The following is a 16,610-nucleotide window of genomic DNA, read 5'->3' as shown; positions in this document are numbered from 1 at the left end:
ATATCCACATACTTGCTTTGACATGATTCCCAGTCGACATTGTCTTTATATACAAAAACACATTTAAAAAGTTATTTTCTTGCACCAAGTTCAGTGTGTTACAGGAAGTTGTGGTTGTTTTGAAGCATTCTGATTGATTAACATAGGGTTTAGCATTGTGCTATACTGCCCCCTAGAGGTTTGGCATGCTTAAAACTCTGAAACTGATCATGTGTGCATATATATAATTTTAAATGACGAGTCGGAGATATTCGATCTTATAAAGACCCGACTAAGTATGAACAAGGTCTTAGTGGTTTTCGATGGGTCTTTGTTTACCCATGGGAACAAATATCCTTGTTGTTGTCCAACTTAGTCATTTTAGAGGAATTAAGAGCCTAAAATCACAATTTAAAATGCTCTAAGTTTAATAAGTTGTGCTCTCTGACCGAGGCGGCAGTTTCTTCTTGCTTTTCTAAGTCGCGCGTTGCCTCCCTCTCCGCCCTGCAGAACTACATCACAGTGGACGAGCTGCGCAGGGAGCTACCGCCCGAGCAGGCAGAGTACTGCATCAGCCGCATGACCAGATACATCGGAGCCGACGCTGCCCCCGGCGCCCTGGACTACATCTCCTTCTCCAGCGCCCTCTACGGAGAGAGCGACTTATAAACCCAGCCGCTCCCGCCTCGTGTTCTCCTCCTCCTCCCCCCGCCCCCGGCTTCTATTTCTCCTGTTTGGAGAAAGCGATTATAAACCCTTCCACTGTCCCTCTAAATGCTTTGTCCTCCTCATTTTGTCCCCCGCTCTCAAATCTGAACGTTTTCCCAATGAACCCCCTCCACCCCAGCAACACTCCTGAGAGAGGAGGGGAGCAGGAGACTTTGCTCAAATCTTAAACTGTGTTAGGTTTGAGTTTTATGCAGAGAGAGCCAGGTATAGCAGCGAACGTATGAAAGCACCATGCGTAGATTATACCGGCCTTAACAGAGGAGTAAACGAGAGGGTTACTTTTTGAGCAAAGCCTCCCGCTCTCCTCCTCCCCATCGTATTATTCTTTTTGTAGAAGGGTAATTAAAGAAGAAAATGTGATTTAAAAAGCTGGTTGGTCCGTTGGCTTGGTTGGTTGGGCATATGTGCAGACGCATGCTTCGTTTTAAAAGTTTAGAAAAACGCCGCCTTTTGAGTCGCCGACTCTTCCTTAATCACACCGAAACCCAAACAAGCGCCTGCAGGAGTCTGTCAGCAGTCAGGGACTAAAACGTGTCAATGTGAAGTAACGACTGTGAAACCTGAACGTTGGCAGAAATTGACTTTAACCTGGAGATCTTAAGTAACTCAGGAACTTATGAAGGATGAATGAGAGCACCTAAGCAGAGGAAAAGAGCACAAAGACGGCCATGGCTTGATGGCAATTTAGGAGGAAAAACAGAAAGAAGACACAGGAAACTAAAGGAGCAGAACGACTGACACGGCTCCGCTCTTCCTGCTAGAGGAAGGCGGAGCGATGTCAGCAGGGAGAGAGTCAGGAAAGTTGTGAACAGTAAGGATGGATGCTGCATGTGGGACCACAGCAGGCCCGCCGCTGAGGAGGAGACTGAGGGATTGGTCCCATTTCCACAACAAAACATCGGCCATAACAATACTAATAATCAGTGCGAGTCGACTCCTCTGTGCATGTTCAAGGTGTTTTTATCTCATCTCCTCCCCTCATTCTCAGTTATTTCTGTCCATCATTACAGATGCTTAAAAAAAAACACCACACATTCAAACAGCTACATTTAAAAACAAAGCTGGAATAAAAAAGTATAATTATATTATTAAACAGCAGTTTGTGTGTTTTTCTTCCACGATTTAAGACTCTTCAACTCATCTAAAAATTGTAACAGTAGTCTATGGCTTAGTTAAAACGATATTTAAATGACCAGCACTTACCACAGCCTCTCATTTGTCCATATAAAATAACAATAAAAAAAGTCTAAAAGATACAAAAACAGCTCCAGCTGTGTTAGTTTCTTTTTAATTCACATGTCCATTTCGCTGCTGGAGTCCCAGCAGAGATGGGAGGGAAACATCAGGCCTCTTTCCAGAGCGAAGCGACTCCAGTGCTCCTCGTCCCCCTCGTGCGTCAGATACCTGCAGCCCATCCTCAGCTCGAACTCCCTCAGGTCGCACCACAGCTGGAAGTTCTGCATATTAACACAGCGAGATAAAAACCACATTATGTACCCAGATATGAGATTCAACTTGTATTTTATTGCGTTTAGTCTTATATCCATAAATACGCTCCAGCAGTTATTGAATTAGCAGCCAGAATGACAACAAAAGGAATTAGATCAGGGCTTTTCAAAGTGTGAGGTATAGATTCCCACCAGGGGGCGCCAGAGTTCTTCAATGGCGAGAACAGATGTTTTAATAGTTTAATGTTTTCTGAACATGTTGTCGTTGAAAATAAGTATTTGTTTTCAATCTACTTATCTGGTTAATTAAAAAATAAATATACGGCATGAGGGGTTAAAAATAGGTCCATAAAATTTAACTATGGTCATTCAGACAAGTTCATCATACCCACACCAGAGAAAAAAATTATTAATTTTTAGTACCTAAACATGCAGAGTCTAGGCCAAGCAAAGTAAAATAAAGGAGGTATGATCATAAATCTATTTCTAGATTGAATGTTTATGGGCTGGATCTGAAGATGCTCTACTAGTTGTTAGGTAGTTGGTACTAGCTTACGATGCTATCAGAAAAACAAAAAAAAAAACACAGCACTTATAATCTTTAAAAGAAGAAACAGAAGTGTACAACAACCATTTTTAAGCATGAATGGAACATCAAGTATAGCCAGATCCCTTAGGAAGAAATGAAAATTGATGTTTACTGACACATCCGACCTTGAGTGGACTAGAACCGTGTTGCAAATTGACAGAAATGTCGTTTCTAATTTGATTCAGAGTATGAACGCACCTCACACTGTTGTCGTTTGTCAAAATAAAACTATACGTCATCATCCTCCTGCTTCAGGGTTACACATTACTCTGTGTTGATCTGTCACATGAAATACCTGCAGCCAGGAATGCCCCAGAGCTTTTCCCACGGTGTACCTGCGTCTCACAGCCACCTGCAGCAGGTTGTTGATGAGGCTCACAGCTGCAGAGGAAGCAAAAGGTGGAGTCAGTGTGGTTTGACTCTGACAACACAACCCTCCTCTGACTACACTTAACGCAGGTCTAGCAAAAACATCAGCAAACGTGTGATTAAGTTTCCAAAAACCCAGACCTTCCAGTGAGATGTTGGCCCAGGGCTGGCGGGGGTACATGAAGGCGGCGTTGGTGATCTGCTGGCGGATGTCCTCGTCCTCGTTGAAGGGGAACGTCCCGCTGAGGCTCACATACATGATGACGCCCACGGACCACATGTCCAGGGAGCGGTTGTAGCCGCTGCTGCTGATCACCTCGGGGGCCAGGTAGGCCGGAGTGCCCACCACCGAGCGGCGGAACGACTTCTCGCCGATGATGCGCGCGAAGCCGAAGTCGCACAGCTTCACCTGAGGGAAGGGGTCGGCGGAGACCAGCAGCACGTTCTCTGGCTTCAGGTCGCAGTGGGCGACGTGTTTCAGGTGGAGGTACCGCAGCGCCTCGAGGATCTGTTACAGCAGGGGCGACGCCGATCATGGCGGAGTGACCGAATCATCGAATCAACTCAAATACACACAAGAGAAAAGATCTAGCAAAGATGTAGAGAGAAGGTGTAGAGTTATGGCTGTACCTGTATAACCAGGAACCGAGTGATGCGTTCAGGGAGCCGGCCCTTCTCACTGGACAGGATCATCTCCAGCATGTCTCCGTGGAGCTTCTCCATGACCACGAAAACATGTCTGGGCGTTTCAAACATCCCTTCCAGCACCACAACTCCATGGTGGGACAGATTCTGAGCAACAACACAACCATGACTCAATCTGAAAAGACGTTCCAGCTGTGAAGCACTGGCTGGAGAAGTGTAAACACCTGCAGAATGGCCACTTCGTTCCTCAGCTGTCTCTCCTGTTGGGTCGGGAAGCGGGTCTTGTCGATGACTTTGATGGCGACCGAACGGCCCAACTTCCTGTGAGTACCTGGAGGAGGAGACGTCATTTAGTGAATGGAACTCCGTGGGTTTACTGCTGTAGACACGTAAGAGAAAAAAACCATCAAGATCCCACCTTTGTACACGACTCCAAACTGTCCTGAACCCAGAACTTCATCTGTAAAGATCTGATACACCGAGCTGATGTCCTGAAACACACAAACGCAGCGCTGAGCTCTGGAGTAAAGCAGGAGAAGCTCTTCATATGGCTGGGTGAACAGTCACTAGCTCAAATTAAAGGCTTTTTAAGACCTATTAAAGATTATTCTGAATAAAATTTAAGACATTTATCACAAATTTACAATAGAAATTCAGTGGACTACAACTATGAAATTGCTGGGGTCTTTTTGTGACTCTTGGCAGCAACTTTGGGCTTCTCACACAATGGCATATGCTAGCTGCTAATGAACCACATGCTAGCTGCTAATGAACAGCATGCTAGCTGCTAATGAACCATATGCTAGCTGCTAGTGAACCATATGCTAGCTGCTAATAAAGCATATGCTAGCTGCCAATGAACTATATGCTAAACGCTAAAAGCTTGTTTGCTTGCTAACTAGCTGGCTAGCTATCTTGCAGGTATTGTCAGCTTGTTGCCTTGAGTCGCAGGACAAGAGTTGTCTGCAGTGTCTTCAACCACTCAAGCTTTTACCTGATAAAAAAATCCCGCAAGAAAAATCTACATAGAAAATATAAGATTAAATAGCCCTGCCACAACAAAATGTAAAGCCCATAACTGATGTATTTAAGGCCAACTTACATTTTCTTGAATGAATTTAAGACATTTTAAGGCCTTTTAGCGAAATGAGTTTAAGACTTTTTCAGGATGCGTGGACACCCTGTTGAACATTAAAATCAAATTCTTACCACACCGACTCCGTGCTGGTCTTTATCTGTAACCACAAGCATGTAAAATATGTCAATACCTTTACGGTCTTCCAGGACGCAGAGCTAAAACACAGTCGTTGACTCACCTTGGTGCTCCTCGCCTGGTCCTCTGCTGCTCTGCACGGGCATCAGAGCCTGACAGATGGCGCTCTCCCACGCCGCACCGTCTTCACCGGCTTGCACGCAGAACACCAGCGAGGCCGTCACCAGCTCAAAGGAGTGCAGGTCGGTGCCCGGCAAGGAGGGCATGGCGAGGTGGGCGGGGCCTCGCACCTGCAGCACCTCTGACAGAGGGATCTCCTGCAACAGGGGAGGACCTTAAGTTTCCACTAAGGCGCTGAAGGAGATTTGGAAAAACGTTGTCATGTTGTAAATTCTACCTTGTAGTACTTGGTGCTGCTCTCATTCTGGTACAAAGTAATGGTTTTCCAGTCCAGGATCCAGTAATGACGTTTCCTCTGAGGGCAAGAAAAAAAAGGGGCAAATTTTTCCCTAATTTGTCCAAGAATATTCCAAGAATTTACTCAAAGACGACACAAAAACCAAAGTAAAGAGCATAAAAACAGAGTGGGGACAGATCTGTCTCCGTCTCTCTGTGCTGCAGTGTCACTGAAGTTACAGGACAAGAATACGATTGATTTTATTTGCAAAACAGAGATACCCAAAGTATCATTTTATCTGCTTGTGTGAGTGTAGGCGGGCAGCAAAGACTAAAATAGACTGTTATGGACAGAAATCATTAGTTGTAGGAAACTTCACAATCTTATTCCAGAGCAACATAGTAGATTATTTTTGGATGGGACCTAATTTCCGCGTCTACGCCTCATTTTTCAATCCAACAGGGATGCTATCAGCTGGCAGCGATGCTGAGCAGCCGTTTCTCACCAGTGTGTCTGTGTTGGTGTGGTGCAGCAGCCAGCCCTCCCTCAGGACTCCTGCTGCTCTCCTCTTAGTGTGATGCGCCGACTGGACGAGCCTCATCAGGGGGATGTTGCTGCTGAAACAGGGGCTGGAGGAGGACAGCAGGGTCAGGAGGAAACAAGAAAATAAAAACTAAAACAATCAAGCGCCACATACGTCTACATACGTTTTCATAAAACGTTCCAGTTAATTCACTATTAATATAGGGGAAGTATTGCTGCTGTGGATTGGTTCTGAATAGAAAACATGGGGAAAGGAAAAGAAGGAAGGACAGAAAAGAAAAGAAGGAAAGCAAGCAAGAGACAAAGGAAGGAAGTAAAGACGGGAAAGTTGAATGAAGAAAGGAGGAAAGAACGTAAGAACAAAGAAACAAGATAATGCGAACATTTCTCCAAACTCTTGCTTTGGAAGAAAATACTTCCACCCAGCATAACAAACCAATAAAGACTCGTGGCACAAAGAAACTGACTACATGCATGTGGTTATGTGGGTGATGCAATATCTGACATCATCAGGACACAACAGTGATGACATCATCTTCTCTCTAACCTCATTGGCTCTCTCAGCAACTCCACCTCCACCATCTCCGGCAGCGAGTCTCCGTCGGAGGACATCTCGTCCTCTGAGGTGTCTAGTGTTGAGCTGACGAGCTCCGACTCGGCGTCCTCTGAATCCTGTGGGAAGCTGTGAGCGGCCGCCGAGGAGTCTGGGAAGGCGACGCCATCTTTGTTACTTTACAGTTGAGATCAAACTAGAGAAATTTAGGATCTTCGGCTCATTTCACATCAGTTAAATTTCCAAAAATGTTAGCGGTTCAGTGGGGTAAGGATTCTCAGACAGTTTTAGTAGAGGTGTGCAATACTGGACATTTTGGCATCGCTCCGATACCAAGTATCGCCAATACCGATACCGATACATATTATTCACATATAATAAATCCTCAAACTTCTGACTTTTCTGCATTTTTGTGGTTGATTGTCTTTGAGTAGGACAGAATTTAAATAGTTTATAGGTGTCAACAAAATACTACTAATAAAAATATATTTACATATAAACAAATCAGTGTCTATTGTTTTCTAAATAAAAAGGTGCAACAATAATAATTTTAGAGCAAATCAAAGCACAATCCTTTTCATATTACAGTTGAGAAACTACAATATGAAAAAAATATGAGGTAATCTGAAACTGAAGTATTGATCTTATCGTGCTAGTATCGATCTGATACCGATACTGACTTGGTAACGATATTATTGATATTTTGCGCGATATCACCTCTGGTTTACAGTTCAATACATAAATGGGTAATTTTATCCTGCGAAGTAAGCTAATTTAAAGGAGCTACAAAACATGATTAATCGTTGTCAGACATAAATGAGGTAGAAAGTAAAATTTTTAAAAAGTGAGGAGTGTGTCTCACCGTCCCCGTTGACGGCCCTCCTCTCTCCTGGACAGTCTCTGGGGACTAGAGGCTCGCAGCGCCGGTGGCAGTTGAACCTGCAGTCTGACGAGACAAAGGCAGAGGAGCTGCAGCCTCAAACCTCAGAGGAACGACGCAGGAAACTTCAGCCGCTCTCAGTTTTCCTGATTAAAATTCATGACTTTGGCGATCTTAGACTCAGACATGTTCATGCATTCGAGTGAATTAGTTACGAGCCATCTGCTGCGTCAAACGTGTCAGGACGAGCGTTTGTGCATCTGCCTCACTGGAGCTCACTGGGAATCCAAACAGGACTCGTCAGAATCAGTCTGGACTGGAGCAGAGCGACGAAAACCAGCCACAAAGGAGAATAATGTACCGATCAACAGGGGCGGGTATAAGGGGGAGGGCGAGGGGAGGCAACTGCCCCACCTACAGTAAAATCATACTTATAAAAGCTAACCTTTGTTTTGTCCACAAGCCTCTCGGATCCTTCAAATTAAATATTAATTTACCAACAAAAACAAACAAAATTGTTCTCAGGTAAAAGTAGCAAAACAAATGTTACTTCAACATATTTTTACTCAAGTAAAAGTAAAAAAAGTGTGCATCCAAGAATTACTCAAACGTGAGAAAGTAAATGTTAGAAAGAGCAATGAGTAACTGTTCAATCATAACCTGTTTTCGTATTTAGAAATTATGTCACTGTACTGAACAAAAGTAGAAGGTTAAGTGCAAATTCTGGCATTTTAAAGGCAAACATTTTAAAAATGCTACCTAAAATTTGTACCTAAAACTTCTTTGTTTTTTTTCCCAACAACTAGTGGTACAACAAAAAAGTCCTTAGAGTTTTGTGGGCTTTAGGTTGTCTCCATTCACAACTGGGGGGATTGTTGCACACTTCACTCCCTTGCACTCCTGTGTAAAAATTTTTGGATCCACCGCTACTGAACAAGAAAGTGAAAACTTGAGGAAAAAGAAGTTCATCTCAACAGGGCCGATCAGACATTTACCTTTCCTCATGATTTATTTAAACAGCACTGAGTTAAAAACATTGTACTGAGTTCATACGTTTTGTTTTTATTTCTCCCTTCTCCTTTGTCAAAACTGTTGTTGCTACAAGAAATATGTGTACCTTGCAATGCCTGCTCAAATATGTCTGTTACTTCATGTCGGAGATAAAACTGAAACAATTCAATATTTTTTTATTGTTGAACTTTTCTTAGCTGTTCAGAGAGCCTTCCTCCTCTTGTCCCCTGTACCTGAGCACTGCAGCCCCTGCCTGAAGAGCCCTTTGAGCAGCCGGTGGCAGTACTGGCACACTGTGGGTTTGGTGTAGCTGTGGATGTGGAAGGTGTGGGGGACCTGAGGCCTGCTCTTGTCCCCGAGCCAGACGGGCGGCTCATTCCACGACGGCGGCCTGGACAACGGCTTGGACAAGCTGATCTACAGGGGGAAGTTTAACACGGATTAAATGAGCCGAGACGCTACAGGAGGGGGGAAAAAAAACAACAAAAAAGAAAAGAGGCAGGTACTGATGTTACCTCCTCCAGGCTGCCTCCGGCCTGACTGGACAGAGAGTGCGTGCGCGGCCTCCGAGGCGGGAACAGGGAGAAGCTGGTGCTGACCTGCCGCCGGATTCGACTGCAGTCGTTGGGCAGCAGGAAGGCGCAGCGCTTGTGGAAGTCTAAACCGCATCCTGAAGAGAGGGGAAACCGTTCCTTACGACCTTTTTCACGCTTTGTCACAACTTACTGGGCCATACCAGCACAAAGCAGCTTATAACGGCCACATGGATGGAAGAATTACATTATTTTCAGTTTTTCTTTTCCTATTCGGCTCAATTTACTCTGCAAGCTGTTCTTCAGACAAATAGAAGCTTCAAAGAGACTCAAAAGATTTGATCCTGACGTGGAGGACAGTCCCTCCAGGAAGCTGCGATCGCAGCAATTAATGCAAATTCATCGTTCGTAAATTTTACGCGACTTGCAATTTTCACCCAACATCGCGGGTTTTCCTCAAATCCGACCAATCACCTTAAAGTTTTCTGTATTTCATTCTTTTCTGACCAATCACTGCAACAGTGCTGGATTTTGACCGATCCCTTTAGCCTCATTATAATTTACCTCATTTTCGTTTTGGGCCAAATCAAGATCATGAATGCTCTTAAAGGGCCGGTTGTGCCAGAATGTATTGATTAAACCTGTTCACACCCTGTTAAAATATCAATGAATTCTTAAAATTAAATAATATTACTGAACATCTTTTTAGTCCCTCTATAATTTTGTGATTCTTTTTGTAATTTTTTGCAAGTGTTAGTGGTACTAATTTGGAAATATTTGTTATATTTGCGCTTATTTATGACGGTAAATGCGACTTTTTATTACTCGCTGTAAAGATCATGGACTATAATCTGACATCAATTAAGGCTGAGGAAGCTTTTTAGTGCAAGTAAGAAAGTTTTTGACAAAAATCTGGAATAAACTCTTGATGTAAGGATTTCTTGATTTTGTGTGGATTCCCACAATATTTCTCAAGAAACTGGAGGGACTGATTGATATAATTTGGCAGCAAACATATAAACATATAAATACCATCTATAAATTTAATACCACAACAAAAAAATTAATCTTTATGACACTTAAATCCAATTTGCATAATAATTTGGAACACGGTGTAGTGTTTAGTCTAGAACCTAGAAGGCCACATAAAATACGGGCCTCGAGTTTGACACATGTGCTGTAAACAGTTCATGTTAACTTGAGGGACAGATTAAATGTTTTTTTGCACTGTCAGGATTTTATTTGTATTAAAGGTGTCATTTCAAGAAGATCCTAAAAAAGTGTTTTTGTCCCTCTAAATATTGCTAAATATTAGTTTTTTTTAAAATCATGGTTACGTGACACGATTTCAACTTTTTTGTAAGATCATGTTATGCCAAAAGGAAAACTGTATTTCTGCAACTCTGACCGCAACAATTGCAAAAAAACAAAAAGCAAACAAACAAAAAAAAACATTGCAACATCCGTTAGCGACGGCATTATGAATAATTTACTTTGAAGTTTGTGGTTTTAACACGACAACGTGCACAACTTGTCGCGCTACTGCTAAAGCGCAGTAGCTGTTTTAAAGTGAGGGACGACGGTTTTACCTTCACATCTTAGTCCCTGTCGCACGAGGCCCCACAGCATCTCCCCACAGTGGTGACAGAAGGTGGGGGTCCGGTACGACTGGACCACCAGGGAGTGTGGACGCATCCTCATCTCGGCCACAGAGGCTGATCCTGGAAGAAAAACAACAATAATAATAATAATCATAAGACACAAGAAATAAATCAGACATCCATTTTAAAATGAAAAATTCTTGTGTTACCCATAAAGCATAAGACAGAAAGAAAATAATTTTTGTTTTCTGTCATCAGCTTCTAACAAACAAAACTCTTTAATCCAGAGGAGCTTCACAGGGTGTGCGTCTCCGTTATCTTTATGGATTAGTTATTTTGTGCTGACCAGAGAATCAGAGGCCTGGCGGCGCTTGATTGTGGGATTTAGTAGCTTTGTGAAGCGTAAATATAAGACGGACAGAAACACGGAGGAGTCGGCAGCTCTCAGACAAGCCGCTGAACGCTACGAGGGAAGAAGCAGCGGGAACGCAGATTCATCACGAATTCAAACATCGGCTTCACGGTCCTATCCGCAGCCGTTTATAAATGAGACTCTGGTGAAAAAGTTTCCCACTTCCAGTGCGACAGAAACAAATCTGTTCCAGAGAGAGAAAAAAACCAACAACTCGATTGAAAAAGCATGATTAAAAATGGCTCCTTTAGATCGACTTTCGATCTTCAGTTATTTTGAGTTCAAGCCGTCAAAGGAGGATCTTCCTGATGTTTCCTTATTTGGATTCGTGGTTTGCAGTGGCGTGCAAAGACAATTTGGGGGCCAGAAGCTCAGGTGGGGGGGGGGGGGGGGGGGGGCTTGTTCTGTAAATAAACAGTTCATGTTGACTTGAAGGACCGATGTGAAATGTTTGCCTTAGTAGTGTGAGATACATGTTTTAAATCAACAGCTGTATGTAGTCTGATGCAGATGATCAATTATGTTAAATTCTCTACATTCTCTAGATTCTTAAAACAATCTGATTGGTAAGAACAGAACAGAATATTTTGATTCTCTCAGGCAGAAAGACAAAAATATGAGGCACGCAAAAAGACAGGCCGCAAAAAGGATTTTAGAAGGGCACTTTTTTGTTCAGAGGAAAATGTTTTAATTGAATGTAATCAAAATAACAATATATTAACTTCGAAAATTAAACACTTACTTTAAATTGTTGCCAGCAAGTCGACTAAAACCATGCTAATCACGGCAGAATTAAAAATTGTAAATACGTTTTCAAAGAGCTGCTGCATGGACTAAAGTTTATATCTGCAGAAAGTTAGCTAAGGTCTGTATATGAAAAGATTTTTACTCCCCAACAGATTCCTTTTGTTTTTCGTAACTCTTAAAAATAACATTTTAAAAGTGCAAGCTAATAAAATGCAAAATCCATTTTTAACTGAGGACGATGAAACCAAAATTGAACCTTAAACCTGATTCTTGTTTGCTGAAAGTGTGAGGCTGAGAATCAGCAGAAGAGCGCTGTAACCCAGAGTGAAACACGGAAGTGTCAGCATCGTGATGTGGGGTCATTGTCTTCAAACAGAACTGGGATTCTTGACTAGTTAGGTGAAGTTATGATCCAAACGCCAGTAAAGTTTGTCCTGAAAGCCTCCTGCTAGAACGCTGCAGATGAAAAAAGATTTTTTTTTTTTTTAGCTGAAATTTGAGTCTCAATTCCTCCAAACAAGGCTGTTGAATTTTTGCCACCTTTGTCAGGTCATACTTTTATAAAGTGTATCATTCTAAGACACATAAATGTGTCAGACACACAAATGTGAGACACATAAATGCTCAGATAAACGGTGCCGTCAGAAACACAACGACCGCCTCTTCCTCTAAGCCAGGGGTGTCAAACTCCAGTCCTCAAGGGCCACTGCCCTGCAACTTTTAGATGTGCCTCTGCTGCACCACCTGAATAGAATAATTAGGTCATTAGCAAGGCTCTGGAGAACTGATCTACACAAGGAGGAGGTAATTAAGCCATTTCATTTCAGTGTTTTGTACCTGTGGCACATCTAAAAACTGCAGGACAGGACAGCGGCCCTCGAGGCCTGGAGTTTGACACCTGTGCTCTAAGCAATCGAATCTGAACGACCCGACGTCTGACCTGCGACGACGATCTCGATCAGGTCTCCGTCCTGCAGCTCGTCCCGGTCCGTCAGCCGCTGCAGCAGCTGCTCCGAGGCGGGTTGGTGTCTGAACAACAGGATCTTCTCACCAGAGCCCACCACGCTGCAGTCTGGAGCCTGCACACACACACACACACACACACACACGCCCACACACACACTGCAGTTTCACACCGATTCAGCCACTAAACTGTAAACTAAATGTAGAAACACTGATTATCCTGCAAAATGTGACGTTTTCTCTCTGATCAGTTACATTAAAAAAAAAAGATAGACAGAGAGAGCAACAACTGAGAAGTTATGAATGGAGAGCCACTAAAGAACTGATCAAAGCTGCAGAAGGAAGATCAATCGTTTACTTTTATATCAGTTTAGACTGAAAAATGTACCTGAGCTGACAAATGTGGATGCTAGAATGCAAACATGCTAAATTAATTCATATTGTTTTAAACTGGATATTAAATTCACAATAGCACCAAAAGTGCTTGCTAATATTTGAAGTTGGTCCATCAACCCCAAAAAATGAAGCGTCCACTTTCACCAAAATGATCTAAAAAAGTTAGAAAACATTTTAAACAAAAAGACAAACTGAAATGCAGATCTACTGGAAAGAAAAAATTCACCCCTTACAAAGAGTTCTTCACAAAGATAATCCAAGTAAATAAAAGGATCGTTTAAAAAAAAAAAGTTATGTTTTCTATAAAGCATGAAAGCAATCCAAAGCAACATGGGATATGTAAAAAAAAAAAAGAAAGAAAGAAAAAACTTCAGTAGAACCTGTCTGCTAACACAAAGTAGGCCAAAAACGCTTGAAAAGCAGCACATCATGTCCAGACCAGAAGAAATCCAAGAGAAACTGCAACACAAATTATTATCAGTCTCAAGAGAAAACAGGGAAAACACCAGAATAATGATCCTGAATCCAATGGAAGTGATACGGGGCGACCTAGAACCGGCCATTTACGTCTACAGCCCTTCCAACGGGGCAGATATAAAACAACACTGCAAGGAAGAGAATTCATCCGCAGCGACAAAAACAGACGTTAATCACAGCCAACGGCGGTTTTGACTCTCATTGTCTTTAGTTTTCACAGCAGAGTAAGTCTAACGCATTATTGATGTACAAACAGGAAACTCATCTTTCAAGTTACTAGTTGACTGACTAAACTTTGTAAAATGCCAGTTTTCTCTCTGCAAACCAGGGAGGTTAATCATGCAAAAACAAAAAAAAGATAAAACGTGTTCAGCTTTGCAGCTTTTCAGCAAAACATGACATTTACTCCTCCTTTCCTGCACACGCTGCTGACCCGATGCCCGGAAACGTGAGTTTATTTGTGTGTGAAAAGAGGCACACAACCAGCCAGAAGTGTGTGTGTGTGTGTGTGTGTGTGTGTGTGTGTGTGTGTGTGTGTGTGTGTGTGTGTGTGCGTGGGTGTGCGTGTGTGTGTGCTAGAGGGGAAAGGCTGTGGTTGGAAAGTTTTCTGCACTCTCACAGACCACACAGACTCTGAAGCAGCATGAAAGACCAGAAACAGACCAACACCTGCAGCAGCTCACAACCTGAGCCGCAGCGCCATAAACAGAAAAGCTTCGGAGGAGAACGCGGGACGATGTTTGGCTTTAGAGTCGAGAGACGGAGGGAGACGCAAACCAGACCGACGCAAGAGCAGCAGCAGCAGCTCAGGAGTAGAAGCTGCTGCTGCCGCCGCCGCCTCTTTAAATGAGCGGGGTCGGTAGACGCAGTGTCAAAAAGCGACGGCTCGTTTTGCAGTAACCTACACATTTTTCCTGCGTGCATGCAGGAGCTGACCTTTTAGAGTCCACTTCCTGTCTGCTCTCACTCTCACAACAACAACCGGGTGCAGCTCAGTTCTTTTTATTCATAAAATGTTTAAATCTCGACTAAAATCCCCAGAATGTCCAGCAAACGTAAGTCTCAAATGATCCACTAGTTTAAAGACATTTTTCAGCGACAGTCCCCCGCCTCGCTCGACCGGTAGATGTTTGCCTCCGGTCACCTTTCTCTCTATGACCTCGGCCGCCAGTCGGCGGGCGTGGCGGTAGCTCAGGTTGCCGGGCGGGACCCGAACCATCTCCCTAAACAGCCCCAGCTGGAACTGGACCAGAGCCGGCGCGGTGGGACTTAAGGGAGGCTCCGCAGACATGGATGCACAATCTGTGGTGGGGAGGAAAAAAACAACAAAAAAACGCAGAAGAATGAGCAAATTTTATACAAATTATCAGGAAAACGATCAAACTGAAAAGTCAAATTATGTCCAGTTTAATAAGAGAAACTCACATAGATTAAACTGTTTCTATCATTTTTATGATCACGGCTTTGACTGCGACCCGAAATTCAGTTTCTCAGAAATTTTGATTACATCAGAACAACAAAAACATAAAAAATTTAAATTAAATAAATTAGTAAAACATGAACTGTTGTGTTCTGCCCAGTGTTGCAACCCACAAAAACGTGTTGAAAACTGCTGACTTGGCAGTCACCTCCACGTAGAGTGTAAACCACAAGAGGGTTAACGTGTTGAAGAAGCTCACAGATCACACAGATGGCAGTGCCGTATCCATACACGACAACGGAAAGTTCAGTGGAAGGATAACATGTGGTTGGGGAAGGAAAGGGTGCAAAGGCAGCAGGGATGCCTGTGGTCTTGAGAGGACTGTGAAGGAGAAAGACTTCTGAAGAGTGTGCCGCAAAAGCCCACCAGAAATACGTCCAGTAAATCGCCACCTGACCACCTCGTTTAATGACCTGAAAATTAAAACACTGAGGGACGTTGAAGCATTTCAGAATAACCAGATCCAACAACGTACCCGCAACCAAATATTCAGCGCCAATCCTGCGTTTTCAGATCAAAAACTAGCATTTCTGTTTCAGATTTCCTCTTGCTCTGGTCTTCTGTACTAATGCCGTTTTCCATCCACTCAACTTTCCATTAAAATATCTGTGTGCAGCAGTCAGCTCGTTTAGCAGGCTTTCTCCTGTAGGAGGGACCACCACACAGTCAGCAGGCCTCTCCATGACTGACATAACACCAGCAAAACATTTTGTTGATTTAAACGACATTTTTAATGCTCTTATTTGATTTTCTTTTATTCAGACTGTAGTTTCTGTGATGAACAGCTGTTAATAATAACAATAACAATAATAATATAGTAATAACAGCTATTATTATTATTATTATTAACGCTGGTGGAACTACATCTGTGTGTAATATATCTTTAATATTTCTAATTTGGTGTTTTTACATTTAATTAGCAAAAGCAATTCAGCTCTCAATGATGTTTTAGTCGTATTGAGAATTGCTCTGATGGTGGAGCACAGAGTCAGGAGTTCACAGATCTTCTTTGAGATCAGAATATCTACAATTAGAGTCGCAGATACCATTGCAAACAGAAGGTGACATTTTAAGCATCTCTCTTCCTTTAGAAGACTAAGAAGACACTTCTGCTTTGCGTTGCAATAAATGAAAGTAGCCTGGCAGGTTATGAAATGCAAGACGTGACAGACTTCTTTCTCTTTTTGATTCTTCAAATCAAATTGAAAATAGTAAAAGATGAACAAGAACCTCGGGGCAGTGGTCCTTACTTTCTGATCCTGCTTCATTCATGCTCCAGCGTTTTGTCGTCTCGACGACGCAGCCGATCAGTCAGTCCATCATCGCGCCGCCGACTCCTCTGCGAGACGCGCTAGTGGGTCTGGTTTCCTCTCTGCGGGGCTCGCCTGTCGGTGAGACAGGAAGTAACGCGGAGACACTCACCCCCCGCTGCGAAGGCTGCGAAGGCAGCTTCAGCGCCGCGTCGGGTTAACGCCCTCAGCCCGAGCTGCAGGAAAACAGACGCTTTGAAAACGCTTTCACGCACAGGGAGCGAGTTTCTGGACAGGAAGGAAAGGAAGACAGGGATGGCCTTTTTTTTTCTTCTTTTTTTTAAAGTGGAACTTTTCGTCTTTATTGAGCCTTTCGATAAAACACGTTTTACAGG

At 43.1% G+C, this 16,610-nt stretch overlaps 2 protein-coding genes across 2 annotated transcripts in view; one reads left to right on the top strand and one right to left on the bottom strand.

Annotated features, from left to right (window-relative positions):
* actn3 (actinin alpha 3) overlaps positions 1-1,733 on the top strand; it is a 31,330-nt gene extending 29,597 nt beyond the window's left edge. Inside the window, exon 21 of the mRNA XM_005811546.3 lies at positions 490-1,733. Within this exon, the coding sequence (XP_005811603.1) occupies positions 490-648 (159 nt within the window). The 3' untranslated portion in view covers positions 649-1,733. The remainder of the gene's footprint in view (positions 1-489) is intronic.
* LOC102218490 (serine/threonine-protein kinase D3-like) lies at positions 1,561-16,350 on the bottom strand. The gene is made up of 17 exons (XM_023346626.1): positions 16,216-16,350; positions 14,630-14,787; positions 12,590-12,728; positions 10,479-10,610; positions 8,872-9,026; positions 8,590-8,773; positions 7,328-7,411; positions 6,460-6,616; positions 5,875-5,998; positions 5,370-5,447; positions 5,076-5,289; positions 4,969-4,994; positions 4,178-4,250; positions 3,984-4,090; positions 3,745-3,906; positions 3,041-3,622; positions 1,561-2,165 (listed from the first exon to the last, which is right to left on the bottom strand). The coding sequence occupies exons 1-17, from the start codon at positions 16,235-16,237 to the stop codon at positions 2,001-2,003; spliced, it is 2,562 nt and encodes an 853-aa protein (XP_023202394.1). The 5' UTR covers positions 16,238-16,350; the 3' UTR covers positions 1,561-2,000.
* Between the last annotated feature and the right edge of the window lie 260 nt (positions 16,351-16,610).

The sequence above is a fragment of the Xiphophorus maculatus genome, chromosome 14 (assembly GCF_002775205.1).
Source record: "Xiphophorus maculatus strain JP 163 A chromosome 14, X_maculatus-5.0-male, whole genome shotgun sequence".
Classification (NCBI taxonomy): Eukaryota; Metazoa; Chordata; class Actinopteri; order Cyprinodontiformes; family Poeciliidae; genus Xiphophorus; species Xiphophorus maculatus.
The sequence above is the reverse complement of the archived record's forward strand: the minus strand, read 5'-3'. Positions and strand labels throughout refer to the sequence as shown.

Bases quoted from the DNA above. Each gene is read 5' to 3' on its own strand.
- LOC102218490 (XM_023346626.1), bottom strand. From the start codon at position 16,237: ATGAATGAAGCAGGATCAGAAA. The intron at 7,412-8,589 runs GTACAGGGGACA...TTGTCTCGTCAG, and splicing joins GCAGGGGCTGCAGTGCTCAG to ACTGCAGGTTCAACTGCCAC. The intron at 3,623-3,744 runs GTACAGCCATAA...CTGCTGTAACAG, and splicing joins CTCGGTTCCTGGTTATACAG to ATCCTCGAGGCGCTGCGGTA.